We start from the raw sequence: 16,605 nt of genomic DNA, 5'->3' as shown, positions 1-16,605 counted from the left end.
TGTTCAAATATAGACAGCTATAAGCAAAAGCATATAGTTGTTAGAAGAGGTTTGGAAAATGAGGCGGATCCTGTCCTTCCTGTTCAGGAAGACCTCAGCTATAGCTCTGCATTCAACTTGAGCGTTTCAAAAATCCTACATGGTCTGCAAAGTTTAGGAAGATTTGGGTAGGGGGAATTTTTCTCAAATGAATAGCACAGAAAAAGTATTCCCCTTGCAGAGAGTTCAATGCAATAAGAGACAGCAGACAAATGCAATACACAACATGCACATACTTACAAGTCACAGGGCACGACGGACAGAGAAGCCAAGACTAACAAAGCATTTCTGTTCAGAGTGGAGTCAAAAGGATTATTGGACATATAGAACCCTCCCTCATTTTTTTTTTTTTTTAAAGAAAAAGAAAACACTTTGAAGGCAAATGTAATCCAAGCTTTTAATTAGAACATGAATGTTCTCCTTTACAACTTGTCCACAATATCTTAGAAGAGTTTCTAATTGTTATTTTCTACCACTGACTTTTCATGACAACATACACAGATAAGCACAGAGAAGAGACTTCGATGCTGTGAGTTCTGCATGATTACTGCGATCTACCCTGTCCGACTGAAGGCTTTTCACTGCGGGGCCTCAGACAGACATCCTCGTATACAGTATACAAAAACGCAGTAACAGGATTCCCAGGGAGCACAGGGGACAAGGCCTGAAGCACACAGCAGGACTGGACTGCACAAAACGAAACCAATGGAGATCGGATGTCACCGACGGAGGAGCCACACCACCTGCCTCAGCAGGGAACGACACCGTCTACATGGGACGCTTAAATACGAGAACGTGTGCCAGGCAGAGCCAACACCTTGTTGCCCTCTGTTTCACCTACAGAACACACGAGAATCCTGCAAGGTAACAAACCCAAAACTAGAGGTGCGGGAATCTTTTAGGTGTGTATGTAACTTCTGTCAATGCTCATGGAAGTATTTATCAACGTCCTAGAGTTTGGAAAGTAAGGAACAAATTGAGTTCTTGTAGGCAATATGGTATTAAAGTGTCATATAAAACAAACACATAGTTCTTTTATTTAGTGCAAAGAAATAGAGCAAGTAAGAAATAACACTACAAATCTAACTTCTTTCTTTAAAAGAAAATGCGCTTATGTATTCATAACATCTATTAAGGGCACTGGGAAACTGGAAACCTGAATACACAAGCCCTGCAAAAGCAGCAGGCCCCAAGTTCACCACTTTTCATGGAGTTGTTAAGTGGGGAGAAGGGAAAGGCATTTCCTTGAACTTTGTTTCCAAAGGAAAAACTGAAAGTGAATAAATGCCATCTTTATAAAAATGAAAAACCATATCCATAATTCTTCATTGTTGTCTGAAATAAGGAGTCATTAAAATTCTCTTTATGGTATAACATAAGAACACACAGCTAAGGGACTGGGATGGATATGGCTGTGTGTATGTAAACACAAAGAGAAAAATTAGTTTTTAAGTAATCACAGAACAAAGTGTCCAGCACTATGATAGGAAAATCTACCAAAAAAATTAAGCTTAGCAGCAAAATCAATCACCTACTGGCCAAGGAGATAAGCCCTACATTATTCTAAATGAAGTGTACTCCATTACTCCAAAAAGGATTACTATACTAAGAATCACATGGCTAACTAGAAACTCAACCACATACTATTTCATTCTTATTTCTGAAAGAAAAAAAAACACTAAATAATTCTACTTTTCAATAAACAACCATTCCCATAAAATAACTTGATACTAATGTTAATCATAAATCTGATTTTAATTACAGAGCTAAAGTGTTCAAGCACTGTTCCAAAATATTACAGAAAATAAATGATAACTATAATTTTTCTACTCTCCATCTATTTGCCTATAAAATTCTCAAGGAAAAACAGAAATTTCACTTTTCACTAGTAATATAAGCAATCAAATGTGAATTGACCATCATGTGGAAAAGATAACACTCAATATAAACTCCCTGGTGATTGTGGCCTTTCAAATGAAGCATGAATGAGCACCAGTCTTACCCATGTAATGTACAATGGAGCAAGAGATTCAATGCGATTAATGGAAGTTTACGGCATATTCCATTATAATCCAGATATACATTATGGCTTCTCATTTTGAAAACAAGGATAATAACACCTTTATAATGAACAAAGGCCAAAGTCATCTATAATATGCTTTCAGCATCATCAAGGAAGCCACATAAAGAGAAAATTCCAAAGTTCATGTATTTTTCTACTAGAAATAATGATACTTCATTAAATTTTCTTTAAAAAACATCCTCTCTGAGAAGTGGGCAAGTGGTAGCAACTTTCAGGACAGCCAACTAATTGGCAGGACACAGAGCAATGTCAGTAATGTTAGGATCGGATTATCTAAAATGTCTTTCAAAAGAAAATGTCAAGAGATCTGAACTTACCATTATGATTTTCATGTAAGTGCAGGTGATGACCAATGAACGCATAACTCTAAAAGAAAAAATCTAATATATCTTTCCATTTCCTACAGATCAGTTGAAAAAAATTCTTAAAAAATAATACCAATTTAAATATTCAAATGCATGCTTTGGAAATCCCACAGCACAGCCGGGGCGTAAATTTGAGCTTATTAGATAGGCTGATGCAATGAGGAGGGGAGGAAAAGGAGAGAAGGAGGTGCCAATTACAAGTGGGAAAGCCAAGCTGGAGATGCACCCCAGCTGTCTGGAAGTCCACAAGCACAGTGACAGTGTCTGAATTCAAGAACATCTTCAGTTCAGGGATGCACGTGGGGCTCATACAAGAAAAATTATGACCTGGGAAAGACCCTCACATTGTAATAAATGATTCCACGGCCAATGCATTAAGGTGATATTCCAATGACACCTGGGCAAGCTTAAATCTCTGCTTACCTGTTCTTACTGTAATCGGAAGAACTCACATAATTTTTGATTTAACAGAACCTGAAGCTAGAACTGGCGAAAGATGACATTTTTCAATAGTCACAGCTCTAAGTGGTCAGACTACTAGTCAACCAGAACCTGGGCCAAGATGAAAGGTTATTTCTGATAGAGCAGGTAGGTCACATGCTGAGCAGCTCAACGTAGTTGACCTGAGAAAGCATTATGACCTACGCAGCCCATTCTTTCCTCCTACCCCGCCCCCAGTTTTGACATCTCATGGTACCGCTACAGGTTACAGGAGCTAACATTAAGCAGAGGAATGCACTCATATCAACAGACCACAAAGCAGGGCAGGTCGACAGAAGGCAAACAAGAGGCAGGACAAGCTGCTCTATTGGAGTATGACCATCACTATACATATCCCAGATTCTCCATCTCACTCCGGTACCGCTGTTCCGACACCTTGCTTTTATGCTGCTTGCTCTCCAAATGCTGCCGGAATTCCATCTCCTCGCCAGCCCCAACATTGCACATCGAGCAGTAAAACTGGCCACTTGGAGTAACACACATGGCGAGATCGCGGGGAATCCTTTGCCGAGAACGGGGATTGAAGTAAGGACCTGCTAAAGCAAAACAAGTGAGATCATCAAAACGCACCAGGCGAATGATGGGCCAGTCAGTTAACACTGTAATCTGCAATTCAGGGTTCATATCATAAAATTCACATGCTCTTAACTTTAAATAAATATGAGGTTAGTGGATTTTGTACTGTATGTTTATATAGGCACAATCTAAAAAGATAAAATGAGTTTTCCAAGTATTGCCAAAACATCACTGCAGAGCCTCACAGCAGAGTTAAAACCCACTCTTTAAACGGCAATCTCCTTTAAAGTAAGAACAATTTGTAAGATACTTTAGTTGCTAAGCATTGTATCAAAAATCTGATAATCATGTCACTTTTACTCTATGAATTCTACTTCAGAGAAATATACTCAAGGGGAAAAAACAAGAGTTTTCACAGAGAGATTTACTAGTAAGGAAATACATTTTAGTACTGCTTAAAGAAGCAGGAACTAGGGAAAAGAGATTCACATCTGGTATTTGGAAAACAAACCAATGAATGCAACTGGCACTAACCATGCCGCAGCAAAGCTGTAGTCACATAAAGGTAGGGCTCTTCACATCATTAGTAAACCAAGCATATCATAAAATATGATCTCATTTCAGTTTTACAGTAGTCATATTTATGACCAGATTGGGATGACAAATAGAAAAAAAAGTTGGTAACTATTAATAATTTCATTTTCTTTTCTTCATATTACTGATTTCTTAAGCTGAAATATTAGTTCATCTAATTTTCTCATTTTCTTTCCTAAGAATAAATACAAAATGCTTTCCTCAAAATACTGCTTTCACTGCACCCTACAAGGTCTGATCTACTTCATTACCATTTGGTTCTAGGAATTTTCAATTGCCAGTGTGATGTTTTCTCTGATTCATAAGCTATATAGAAGTGTTTCAAAAAGTCCCAAATAAAAGCGTTATTTGTTTTCATATTGCTCTTGTTGACATCTCCTTTAATAACACTTTGATCAGAGAACAAAATTTTACTACCTTTATCCTAATATTTATTGTATCTGCTACTAATACAGTCATAATGATGTTTTAACAGCGACAAACTGCATGGTCCTACAAGGTTCGACAGCCTGGTGGCACCGAGGCCATGTTAGCGTGTGCGGCCCTCTCCACGGTGTTGCACAGTGACAAGGTCAGCTAGCCACACATGTCTGAGAAGCCATCCCTCTCACCAAGCAACACATAGATGCAGAGCTTTCTCAAGTTTCCTTCGTTTCTGCCGGATTTGCTACAGGTTAAGGAGGAAACACACCTGCAGACACAGGTTCTAACATCAGGATCGGCAAGGAAATACTTTCAAAGCCATTTGAGTTGAGGTTCCAGTCCAAATTTACTGGTTGAAAGTCATGGTTTAAGCAATATGGCTTTTGTAAAATCTGCCCCAGGTAATGCTGATTCAGTGCCCTGGTTAAAAAGCACTGCAATGATCTGTTTTTGTTTTCCCCCAAGAAATGGGAATTACACACAGTACAACTTGAAGCCAAACACCCCATATTCATAGCATTTACATTTCTGTGCTGACAAACATCAGAACAAACATAAACAATCTAAAACACAGAGTATAATATAAAACCAAGATAAATAATACACTAGGTAGAAAACAAATAAGACGTGAGCAGAGATTAGCCTGAAAGCCACCAGACCAACTCAAAATAAAACAATGCCTTGCTCTCAATTCTCAGATCTACCTAGTACCATTACAGACAACTGCTTTAAAAGGCGCACAACTGTAGAAGGTAAGCAAGGTGTATGGAAATACACAGGATAACAGGATACCTGAACTGTTCTGTACTGTGTACATATTTCTCCTATTAGGCATCATCTTAAAGTCATTCCCTTCCTTCCGGTTCCGCCGTTGACCCACTTCTGGGGATTCCCTGGAGGAAAAAAGATGCAAAAAAATGAGACCTCTAAACAGGGATCCTTTTCAACCCTCTTTCTTACAGTTTCACATAACACTTTGGCCTCGGAGAAAATGGCAATACCTACGAGAATGAGTTACTCTGAGCTTCTGCAAGTCGCAGCCTCTTGGCGTGATTCTTCCCCTGGTAGTGGGCCTGCGCCACAGCCGGGGAACTGAAGGAGGCATCACAGAGCTTACAGTAGTCATTCTCAGTGGCCAGGATCACCCGGCCTCCTGGCTTAAAGGAGCCCACCTGTCAGTAACAACACAAGAGACGAAGTCAAAGAAAGGGCCTCAACCGTCCTTCTAGGAGTTGAAAAAGAACCAAAGGATTTGGTATGAGTATAAACACTCAGCTTTGTAACAAAAGGAAATAGTAAGTGATTCCAGAAAATTTTTAAAAAATACTGTATGACCCTCAATCATTATTCTGCATTATAACCACCTAAATGGCTTACTGCTATCTGAAATGAGAAAAAAAAGAGTGTTTGAGTGCAAAACCCCAGGATGGGGACAAGTGCTTGGCCTAGTGGCTAAGACAAGGGTTGAGGTTCAATATCTACCCTGAATTCAGCTTCCTATTAACACAACTCCTTGGAAACTCTGGTGACAGGTCAAAGAATCGGGTTCCTTCCCAACACACATGGGAGGCGTAGACGGAGTCCCCAGATCCCAGCCTTGGCTTTGGCCCAGCTCTTGTCATCACGAACATCTGTGACATCACGGCGAAGGAGCTCATGGATGGGCGGTGTCTGTCTCTCTCTTCCTCCCTCTGTGTGTGTATGCATGTGTCATATATATAAAAGATTCTGGACCGTTGATATTTCAGAAAATGGCACTGACTCAGCTGGTAGGCAAGACTGTCCTGAGAACAAGAGAACCCACTGTAAGGATCAGCAAGGGCTGTGCTGCTACGGCAGGACTGGACCCGGCCCGGCACTGTTTAGCTAACCTGTACCTCTAATAAACTTTCAGTGAAGTTGATGCTGCCGGCCCACAGGTCACATTTAATATTTATTTACGTTCATCTGCTTGAAAGGCAGAGCCAAGAGAGAAATCTACCTGTTAGTTCACTGCCCAAATGCACACAACAGCCAGGGCTCACCTTTAGTTCAGATCTCCCACATGAAGGGCAGGTGGCCCAACCACGTGGGTCAAATCTGCTGCTTCCCAGAATGCGTTAGCAGGAAACTACACTGGAAGCAGAGTACCAGGACTCAAATCAGCCCCCAGTGCAGGACACACACATTCCAAGGGGTACCACAACACCAGTCCCGACAAATCACGTCTGAATGAGGCTCACAGTTCTAAGCTGTTGCAAGTCTTAAATGAAGTAAGAGCCAAGGACTACAATGAAACAAATGAGATACTACCTTTGGGCACAGAATATAAGAATCCAAAACTCCAACTGACCAAAATAAAGAATATTCTGGGCTCGGCGGCGTGGCCTAGTGGCTAAGGTCCTCGCCTTGATCCCATATGGCCGCTGGTTCTAATCCCGGCAGCTCCACTTCCTCTCTGTCTCTCCTCCTCTCAGTATATCTGACTTTGTAATAAAAAAATAATAATAATAAATCTTAAAAAAAAAGAATATTCTGACTGAATATTTTTTAAAAAAAATTAAGCATAGAGCAAAAAAATTAATGAACAAATAGCAAAATTTTAAATGATTACAGGATCAATAACAGTGCCATCAGAAGTCACATCATAGCCTGAGAAGGAAGGAACTCAACATCAATTATTTTTTCCTCTTTGGCTCATCATTGACAGTTGATGCTGACTTTGAAGTTTTTAAGTAATGTATTAGATGTTTGTCATGATTACAGAGTTTTTGAGTGTCCCTTAAAGTCTGTGACCAAGTCAAGCGCAGCTCTCACTTCATCCTCTTTTTTCTGGAAATAAAGCAATGGATGAGAAGTGCTTAGCAGTTTGGCATAGCAAGTACTTGGGGGCAGTTACCATTATTATGGCTACTGTGTCATTCTGCAGATGAATAAAGCTTCAGAGACAGTTGAAGGAATAAAATCAGTATTTCAGAGGCAATTAAAATGGAGGAATATTTTGCCTAAACTGTTCTGTCTTACCAAAGTCCAGAAAGTGTATTATAAGCTCTCAACCTAAGAGTAAGCAAACCACAGCTTCAAGAAACTAATTTTGCAACTGGAAGAATATAATGTATATGTATATATAATGTATATATAATGTATATGAGATTAAACAAGAAATAACTTTTTTAAATCTCTCCTTTCATTCAGAACATGGCCTAGACATTCAGGTCATCTAACCTAAAGTTTTGAGAAACACATAAGCACCTACATTACGATATCTGGCTAATTACTTTGATGCATTACAACCAAAGCCAGTAAGAAATCCTATCATTCAGAAATGATAGGGGAGGGAGGGAATATCGTTACCATATAATTGTATCTACAGGGTCTGGAGTGGTAGCCTAGTGGCTAAAGCCCTTGCCTTGCACACACCGGGATCCCATGTGGGCACCAGTTCATGTCCCAGCTGCTCCACTTCCCATCCAGCTCCCTGCTTGTGGCCTGGGGAAGCAGTGGAGGACGGCCCAAAGCCCTGGGACCCTGCACCCAGCTCTCAGTTTCAGGTTAGCTTAGCTCTGGCCATTGTAGCCACTTGTGGAGTGAAGCAGTGGATGGAAGCTTTTTCTTTCTGTCTCTCTTTCTCTCTGTAATCTTTCCAACAAAAATAAATAAATCTTTCATAATAATTTAAAAAAGAATTGTATCTACAGACTACGCTGAATCTTTCAAAATTTAAAAACTCCCGAAGTGTACAGATTTGGCATGTATTAGATCCAGCACTGTAGTTCAAGGAACTAAACATACCAAGAAGGAACTATCATCCGTTGTTACCAATGAACACATGAATAACAAAATCCGTCCATGATCATCTGTGCCACAGTCTCACCTGCGGAGGGCCTGGAGCGACTGGAGCGGCTGCAGGCTCCACCACACTGCTCATCCGGGCAGGGGGAGGACAGCTATTTGCAGCATAGTAATTTCGGAGTTTCTTACCATGATTTTTACCCTACAAGTAAGAAGAAAGTGAATAATCAAAGAAGAAAAATCTGTCAAATCAGGCTAATCAATATTTCCACATTAAAAAAAACATACACAACAGCAATACTAACAACATTTTAATCTTTCATGTGTACCCACCACTTGAGTAAACAGACCACTACCTGGATGCGATTACTAGTTCTTGAAGTAAAACAGTTTAATCTTTGACTCTAAAAGAATGATTGGATATACAGAAGAAACACAAGAGAACAAAGCCAAGAGAAACTCATTTCCTACAGGTTTCTGGAAAAACGTCACTTTACCAATTGTACTCTGTGCTCCCCCAATGTGCTGCCACTCATTTGCTACGGCTCAAAGATGAATTTCCCAACACTGGTCTACTCTTCTAAGTCGGCCATGGATGGACAGTCCTGTTATTTTTCTTATAAAAACAGCATTTAGAGTACTTTGCGGTTGCACAGGCTGTCGTATGCACTACTAACTTGCTACTCACATAAGGCCTGTAAGGTGAACGGGCATCAGCCTTGCAGTCACAACTACTGTGTCCCACATCAGAATGCCTACCTTTGATGCCCAGCTCCAGTTCCCAAACCCAGCTTCCTGCTCTTATGCATTCCAGGAGGCAAGGTGATGGCTCATCAAATCACTTTCTGCCTTCCCACATGGTTCCTGGTTCCTGGTTCCTGGCTTCAGTCCCAGGCGAGCCATTGTGGGCATATGGAGAATGAACCAACAGAACACTCTCTCTTTTCCTGTCCCCTTCTCTCCTTTTTTTCCTCCCTCCCTCTCTGTCTGTTAAATAAAAGCTTTGAACAAAACAAACCAACTGAACAACTTGGGCCTAGCACAATAGCCTAGTGGGTAAATCCTCGCCTTGTATCCGCTGGGATCCCATATGGGGGCCAGTTCATATTCCAGCTGCTCCACTTCCCATCCAGCTCCCTGCCTGAGACCTGGGAAGGAAGTAGACGACAGCCCAAAGCCTTGGGACCCTGCATCTGAGTGGAGACCAGGAAGCAGCTCCTGGCTTCAGATCAGCTCAGCTCCAGCCATTGCAGCCACTTTGGGAGTGAGTCAGCAGATGGAAGACTTTTCTCTCTCCTCCTTTCCAATAAAAATAAATAAATATTTTAAAGTTAATTAATTAATTAACAATAAGATATTTAAACAAAGCAAAATAACTTAAAAAAGCAAGTCGTACAGGGATTTGTTGATGATGTATGTGGGGGACTTGCCCCTAGACTCCTTCAGAAGAACTAAACAGAAGAGCCACAGCTTGAGGCAAGCCTTCTGAACCCAAATCATGGCCCTTTCCACCACAACACAGTGGCTTCAGGATGCACTGCAAAAACTCTATGAAAGTAGATTTGCCCTTCATGTGTTTTGTTACTATGTAATCACATGTTGCCCTTTATATGTTTTGTTATTATCTCATGATTACATTCCTTGAACACACAAGCTGATGGCAAGGATCAATTTTCAAGTGCATTCTAAACGAAGGCAAAACCACTTGTTCCTCTTTATATACATACTTATGTATTACTTATTTACTTTATTTAAAAGACAGAGAGAAGGGAGAAAAATATCCTCCATCCACTGGTTCAGTCTTCAAACACCTACAACAGCCAGAGCTGGGTCAGGCTGCATCCAGGAGCCCAGGTGTCCCATATGTGTGGCAGTGAGCTAAGTACTTAGTCTAAGTACCATCCCAGAGTACACATGAGTAGGATGCTGAAGCAGGCAGAGCTGCTGGCACTTGAAGCAGGTCCCCTGAAATGGGACACAGGTATCCTCAGCAGCATCCTCCTGCAGATGTGAAGGAACACCGTGAAAGCCAATTCTGCAGGCTATCGTTTACTCATCATCTTTTACATGGAAAGCCCCAGGAGCAGGATGCAGAGTCATAAGCAGTGGATATAGCTCAGTTCTATCTGTCACATCGCCATGTTCAGTGTCCTTCACAGCATCAGATCAGAGGTTTAATCAGTGCCTTGATCTTACTTGAACATCAACCAGCCTTACACAGCTGACCTTCCCCGCTTCTTCAAATAGTCCGTCTCTTATTTTCCATGGATCTCTTACCTCCCCACCCCTCATGTTCTTCCAGATACTAAACTCTGCCATGCCCAAGGCCCTACCTGCTGCCCTCTTCTTGATCCATCTAGGCTCCAACTGTAAATTATTTCACTCTGTCCCACAGCTTGAAAACACGTTAACATGATTTAATTCCATCTTCGCCCTTCAGAGTCACATGGCCGATTACTTTCTTGCCTTCTGCCCTCTGAAGTCTAAAGGAGGATACATAACTTAGCGTAGCTTTGATTCCTTTGCTACAAGACTTTCTCATCACCGCCACCACCACTAGTCAGCAACAAGTCAGGAAATGGCACCACCATCTACCTGGCTACTCCAAAAAAGCCACGGGATCCTTTTCTGGATTCTCTCCCCTAAATCAAAGCACTCAATCTATCACCACGTCTCATCAGCCAAACTTCAAAATGTTTTCCAAGTCATTCCGTTTCTCTCCATGGACACTAAATACAGCACCAGTAATTCAAGCTACAAATAGTTCTCACTTGCAGTAGGCAACAAGTCCTAATGGATCTCCTCTTTCAATCTTGTCCCCTATCATTCTCCTTATTATAAACCAGACTGATAATTCTGGACATAAATCAGATTACATCACTCTCAATTAAAATCTTCCTGTGCTTCTTACATTTAAAACTGACAAATCTCACCTATCAGGCCATGCATGACCTGGTCCTGTATTCTCAGACTTTACATCATGGGACTCCTTTCCTCTTCTCATTCTAGCCCCGCCTCATGGCCTGCTATCTGTTGCTTCAATATGCCAAGCTCATTCTAGCTCAAGGGTCTTTGGACTTACTGCTCCTTTCTACCCAGAATGCACCTCTTCCTTATCTCTGCAGGACTAGCTCTTCCTTATCTTTCAGGTCTCTACTCAAGTACCGGCCCATCCCACGTCCAGCTTCCCATCCTATCCTCCCTGCCCAACCCCTCCAAGCATGCATTCTCTCTCCATCTTATTATCACATTGTCCAGTATTATCTTACTTCAGCAATACTTACGACTATCTAAAACAATATTGTTCACTTGTTTTTCTCTCTTTCCTCTGCTCTGGAAAATAGGTTTCTTAAAAAGAAGGATTTTATTTGTCATTTTTACTATTCTACTGCCAATGTCTAGAATATTTTCTAGCAGATAATGAGTAATCAATAAATATTAGTAGGATAAATAAAGCATTATAAATGGAGACAATATAACTACTAGGAAAACACAAAGCAGAAATTTCTAACTTTTGCCTGAACATGTCAATGAATACTTTTCAGAAAAGTAAATGAATCATTTAAATTGTTTTTTTAAGGTTTATTTATTTGTTTGAAAGCCAGAGAGGGGGTGACTAAAAGAGAGAGAGTTTCCATCTACTGCTTCTCCAGATGGCTACAAGAGCCAGGGCTGTGCCAGGTCAAAGCCAGGAGCTGCTTCTAGGTCTTCCACATGAGTAGCAGGGGCCCAAACACTTGGGTCGTCTTCGGTTGCTTTTCCCAGGCCATTAGCAAGGTGCTGGATCCAAAGTGGAACAGCTGGGACACAACTGGCACCTTACTGGGATGCTCGTGTTGCAGATTTTACTCACTATGCCACAATACTGGTGCTCAGTCATCTTTTAAAATGAACAAAAACTGATTGGTCAGATAAACAGTAAAGGAAAAAGAAAACCTCACACCGAGGTCATGGCCTGAGCAAGGCCTCGACCTGCCGTGTGGAAGACCCACAAGAAAAAACAGCGCCGGAGTCTGTAGGAGAAGAAGCGGAGAGTAGAGACAGGCAGGGTGCTCACCCTTGGGCCTTGTCTGGACAAGGAATCTGGAATCTGGACTTTAGAGGCAGCAGTTTCTGGGAGCCTAAGTGAAGCAGTGAGACTAGACCAAGATCACCCTGGCACCAGCTAGGAATAGGTCAGAGTGAATCAAAGCTAAAAGCCAGAAATACAGGGAGATAGAGAAGACATCCAACAACAAGGCTCTAGGCACAAAGAACAAGAAAATGACTCTGAAGGTGCATGGCCTATGAAGTAAGAGGAGAAGCAGACATGTGTAATCAGGGAAGCCTAGAGACCAAGCTGGCGTTCACAGGTAAGGACTGTTCATGCACTAAGCTAGGAGCAAACTCATGTTTGGCTCAGTGCATTGCACAAACATGGCATCCTAAAAGTTCCACCCAATATAGCTTCAGGTAGCCCCCAAATCTAAAAGTCAACAGAACTCCACCAGTGGCACATCAATGCCATTTTGTACAGTGTTGCAAAGGCTGTGCGGCTGGAGGGACAACAGTGAGCTGTGTCTGTGCTGAGCTGGGAGTGAACTCATTTCCAGCTCAGGGCATTGCACTGGTCCCCCCAAAAAAGACAATACTGAGTTTGGCATCCTACACGTCAAAGGAGGTCTGAGTGACTCTCAGACCAAACAGCCAACAAGATCAGCAACACACTAATCCTGGGAATTGCTAAAACAGAAGTGGGAGAAAGGTTATGCAGACAACAGAGCAGCCACACCACTGTATCACAGGAAGCGGAGAGTGGTGAACCAGGAGCTGGGGCTACGAAGATGGGAGGGGAAGCCTAATACAACAGTCCAGATCTGAAATTCGTTGGAGGTTGTGGCACAAGTGACTGCAAAGAAGTAAGTACCAAACTCAATCAGTAAAATCAAACTGTAGACCTGTGGGTGACACAGCTTAGAAACCTGCCCTAAGGAGAACAATCTGCTAACCAGAAGTACAATGACCAAGAGTAAAAGAAGAGACAGAGGCACAATGAATAGTACCAAAGACTCTCCTGCAAAGGAGCAAAAACCTTTACCAACCTCAGAATTAATGAAGAAATACATCGAAAAATGGAAGATAAAGAATTTTTAAATATTGTTATAAAGTTTCTTATCAACAAAAAGAAGCATATGCAGGAATTTAATAAATATGTCACATAGGAAATAGCAACAGTAAAACAAAATCAAGCAGAATTCTTGGAAAAGGACACATGCAGCAAATTATAAATTCCGTGGGAAGTCTCAATGACAGAATGAATGAGGCAGAAGAAAGAATATAGAATGGGGGATAGTTCTTGTCACAATGGGAAAACAATCAAAAACCTGGAACAGGAACTGACGCAAAGTAAGAAAGGTACCCAAGAATTAAAAGACACTATTAAAAAGCCAAATATAAGAGTTATGGGAGTTCCAGAAGAAGCAGAAAGAGAAACTGGGTTTTCAAATGTATTTAATGAAATACTAAAGGAAAATTACCCTAATCTGGAGAAAGAATTGAGAAACCATATCCATGAGGAGCACAGAACTCCCAACAGGCTTGACCAAAAGTGATCTTCACCATAACACATGTGCAATCAAGCTCTCGTCAATCAACCATAAGGAAAAGATCCTTAAATGTGCACGTGAAAAACATCAATTGACATATAGAGGAATGGCAATCAGACTCACAGCTGACCTCTCATTGGAAGCTCTACACGCCAGAAGAGAATGGAGTGACATATTCCAGATGCTAAAAGCAAAAACAAATTCAGTCAAGAATAAGATACGCAGCCAAACTTTCCTTTGTCTTTGAAAATGAAATACAATTCTTACACATTAAAGCAAAAAGAATATGCCTCTTCCAAACCTACCCTACAAATGATAGTTAAAGATGTTCTCTTAACAGAGAAAAGGAATAGCACACACCAAAACCAAAGGCAAATGTGAAGAACATCCCAGTATAATAACAACAGAAGAGTAAATCAAACAAAGAACAACCCATTGCTAAAATGACAGAACCACCCATTTATATTAACCCTGAATGTAAATGGCTTAAACTCATCAATCAAAAGTCATGGATAAGAAGACTGGATCAAAAAACAAAATTCATCTATATATTGCCTACAGAAGACACATCTGACCAACTCAGATCAGCAGAAACTACAACTCACAGGTTTTGATGTTTTTGTTTTTATTTTCATTTCTTTAAATGTTTTGTATCATATTAAATTCGTCACTGACTCATAGATCATACAGTAGCATCATTTTCTTCAAGAAGCTTCTTGATTTCCTTTTTCATTTCCTCAATGACACATTAGTCATTCAGTTATTTAACTTCATGACATTATAAATTTCTGTTTTTCTTTCTGTGGTTGATTTTGTATTGTGTCTTTTCATTTAAGGGGAGGTACAGTAACTGTGTAATGGAGACTAACATATCCAAATGTGAGGATAAAATGCAGTATGCATCCCTACTTCCAGATCAAAGATGGACTCCCAATGAAATTGTTAAAAATATCTTGACAATAGATGCTGGATTCTGCCATTGTCCATGCCCACAATGATGGACATATGACAGTTTATGAAGAACTATACTATTGCTACAATATAGGGGGAATCAGTGGAGCGGGAGAGGGGATTTGGGAAGTGGATAAAGGAAATTCCAGAGCTCATGGAACTGTGTCATAAAATAATAATATTAATTTTAAATGGAAATTTTAAAAAATGGAACTCAATAATATTATTTACTTGATGGGGAGAGCAAAGCACATTATAGTATAGAGTGTAATGGATGCTGGGTCATGTCCCAGCTCCCTGTTTGTGGCCTGGAAAAGCAGTCGAGTACAGCCCAAAGCATTGGGAACCTGAACCCACATGAGAAACCTAGAAGAAGCTCCTGATTCCTGGCTTCGGATAGGCTCAATTCCGGCTGTTGCAGCCACTTGGGGAGTGAATCACTGGATGAATGACCTTCCTCCTTTCTGTATAACTCACTTCCAAATAAAAATAAATAAATCTTTAAAATAAATCAATAAAAATAATATAGAGCATACCAAAAAAATGACAATTTTTTAAAAATCAGATTAAGAATGTCTAGTCTGGTACCAGTGCCATTCCTCCACAGGTTAATCCACCACGCTGTGTTGCCAGCAACCCACATGGGCGCTGGTTCCTGCCCCATCTGCTCCAGTTATGATCCAGCTCCTTTCTGATGGCCTGAGAAAGCAATGGAGGATTGCCCAAGTCTTTGGAACCCTGAACTCACGTGGGAGACCTGAAAGAGGCTCCTGGCTCCCTGGTTCAGATCAGCTCAGCTCTAGTTATTGTGGCCATTTGGGGAGTGAGCCAGTAAATAGAAGACCTTCTCTCTCTCTCTCTGTAAATCTGCTTTTCAAAATAAATAAATACATCTCAAACAAAAGAGAATGACAAAAAATGAAAACCAGACAAATAAATTACCATGAAAGCCTAGAACAAGGTGTTTCAAAGCAACAAAATTTAGTTAGATACATTAAGACCAAGGAACTCTAGCTGTGTTACTAAACAAAAACACACATGAGGAGATACCTGTAAGAATTTCCTTAGGAGGATTCTTTGTAACAGCAGAAAATCTGTAATCTCAGAAGTCACAACAACTTAAGTGCACACGTGTACAATATAGGGTAAAGTGCACCCTATTCGCGCAATGGAACCTGCCACTGTAGCGAAAATAAACACTGCAGTCAATGCAACTGGAGTAATGCTCAGGATAAAAGATGACTAAAAAGAAACAGGTTCAAAAAACATGTAGGAATTATTTTTACTATGAAGTTTGAAAGGTGAAGGCAATACTTCCATACTATATGGGCAGATACCATTTTGTGGCAAACGTATAAGAAAACAGTATGGGATCATCACTATGACAGAATGGTAAACCCACTCCATGCCAAAATCCCAGATGTGTGCCAACTCAAGTACTGGCTGCTCCACTTCCAATCTAGCACCCTGCTAATGAACCTAGAAAAGCAGTGGAGAACAGCCCAAGTGCTTCAGCTTCTGCATCCACGTAAGAAACTTGAAGATAGGCCCGGCGCAGTAGTTTAATGGCTAAAGTCCTCACCTTGCATATGCCAGGATCCCTTATGCGCGCTGGTTGTAATTCTAGCTGCCCTACTTGCTATCCAGCTTCCTGCTTGTGGCCTAGAAAACCAGTCGAGGATGGCCCAAAATCTTGGGACCCTGCACCTGTGTGGGAAACCCACAAGAGGCTCCTGGCTCCTGGCTTTGGATCAGCACAGCTCCGGCCGTTGCAGCC

The 16,605-nt window shown here is 41.0% G+C and overlaps 1 protein-coding gene across 6 annotated transcripts in view; it reads right to left on the bottom strand.

Annotated features, from left to right (window-relative positions):
• Window positions 1-3,277: 3,277 nt before the first annotated feature.
• Window positions 3,278-16,605, bottom strand: part of ZMAT3 (zinc finger matrin-type 3) — a 101,625-nt gene continuing 88,297 nt past the window's right edge. For 5 of the 6 annotated variants that reach the window (XM_058661072.1, XM_058661071.1, XM_058661073.1 and 2 more), the window contains 4 exons: window positions 8,375-8,494; window positions 5,527-5,693; window positions 5,314-5,414; window positions 3,278-3,524 (listed from right to left, as the gene is read on the bottom strand). In XM_058661072.1, coding sequence (XP_058517055.1) covers window positions 3,313-3,524; window positions 5,314-5,414; window positions 5,527-5,693; window positions 8,375-8,494 — 600 coding nt within the window. In that variant the 3' untranslated portion in view covers window positions 3,278-3,312. The remainder of the gene's footprint in view (window positions 3,525-5,313; window positions 5,415-5,526; window positions 5,694-8,374; window positions 8,495-16,605) is intronic. The other variant, XM_004591281.2, reaches the window with a different exon arrangement.

Source organism: Ochotona princeps, chromosome 3 (assembly GCF_030435755.1).
Source record: "Ochotona princeps isolate mOchPri1 chromosome 3, mOchPri1.hap1, whole genome shotgun sequence".
Lineage (NCBI taxonomy): Eukaryota > Metazoa > Chordata > Mammalia > Lagomorpha > Ochotonidae > Ochotona > Ochotona princeps.
Note: the sequence above shows the minus strand (reverse complement) of the source record. Positions and strands in the feature narration are given on the sequence as shown.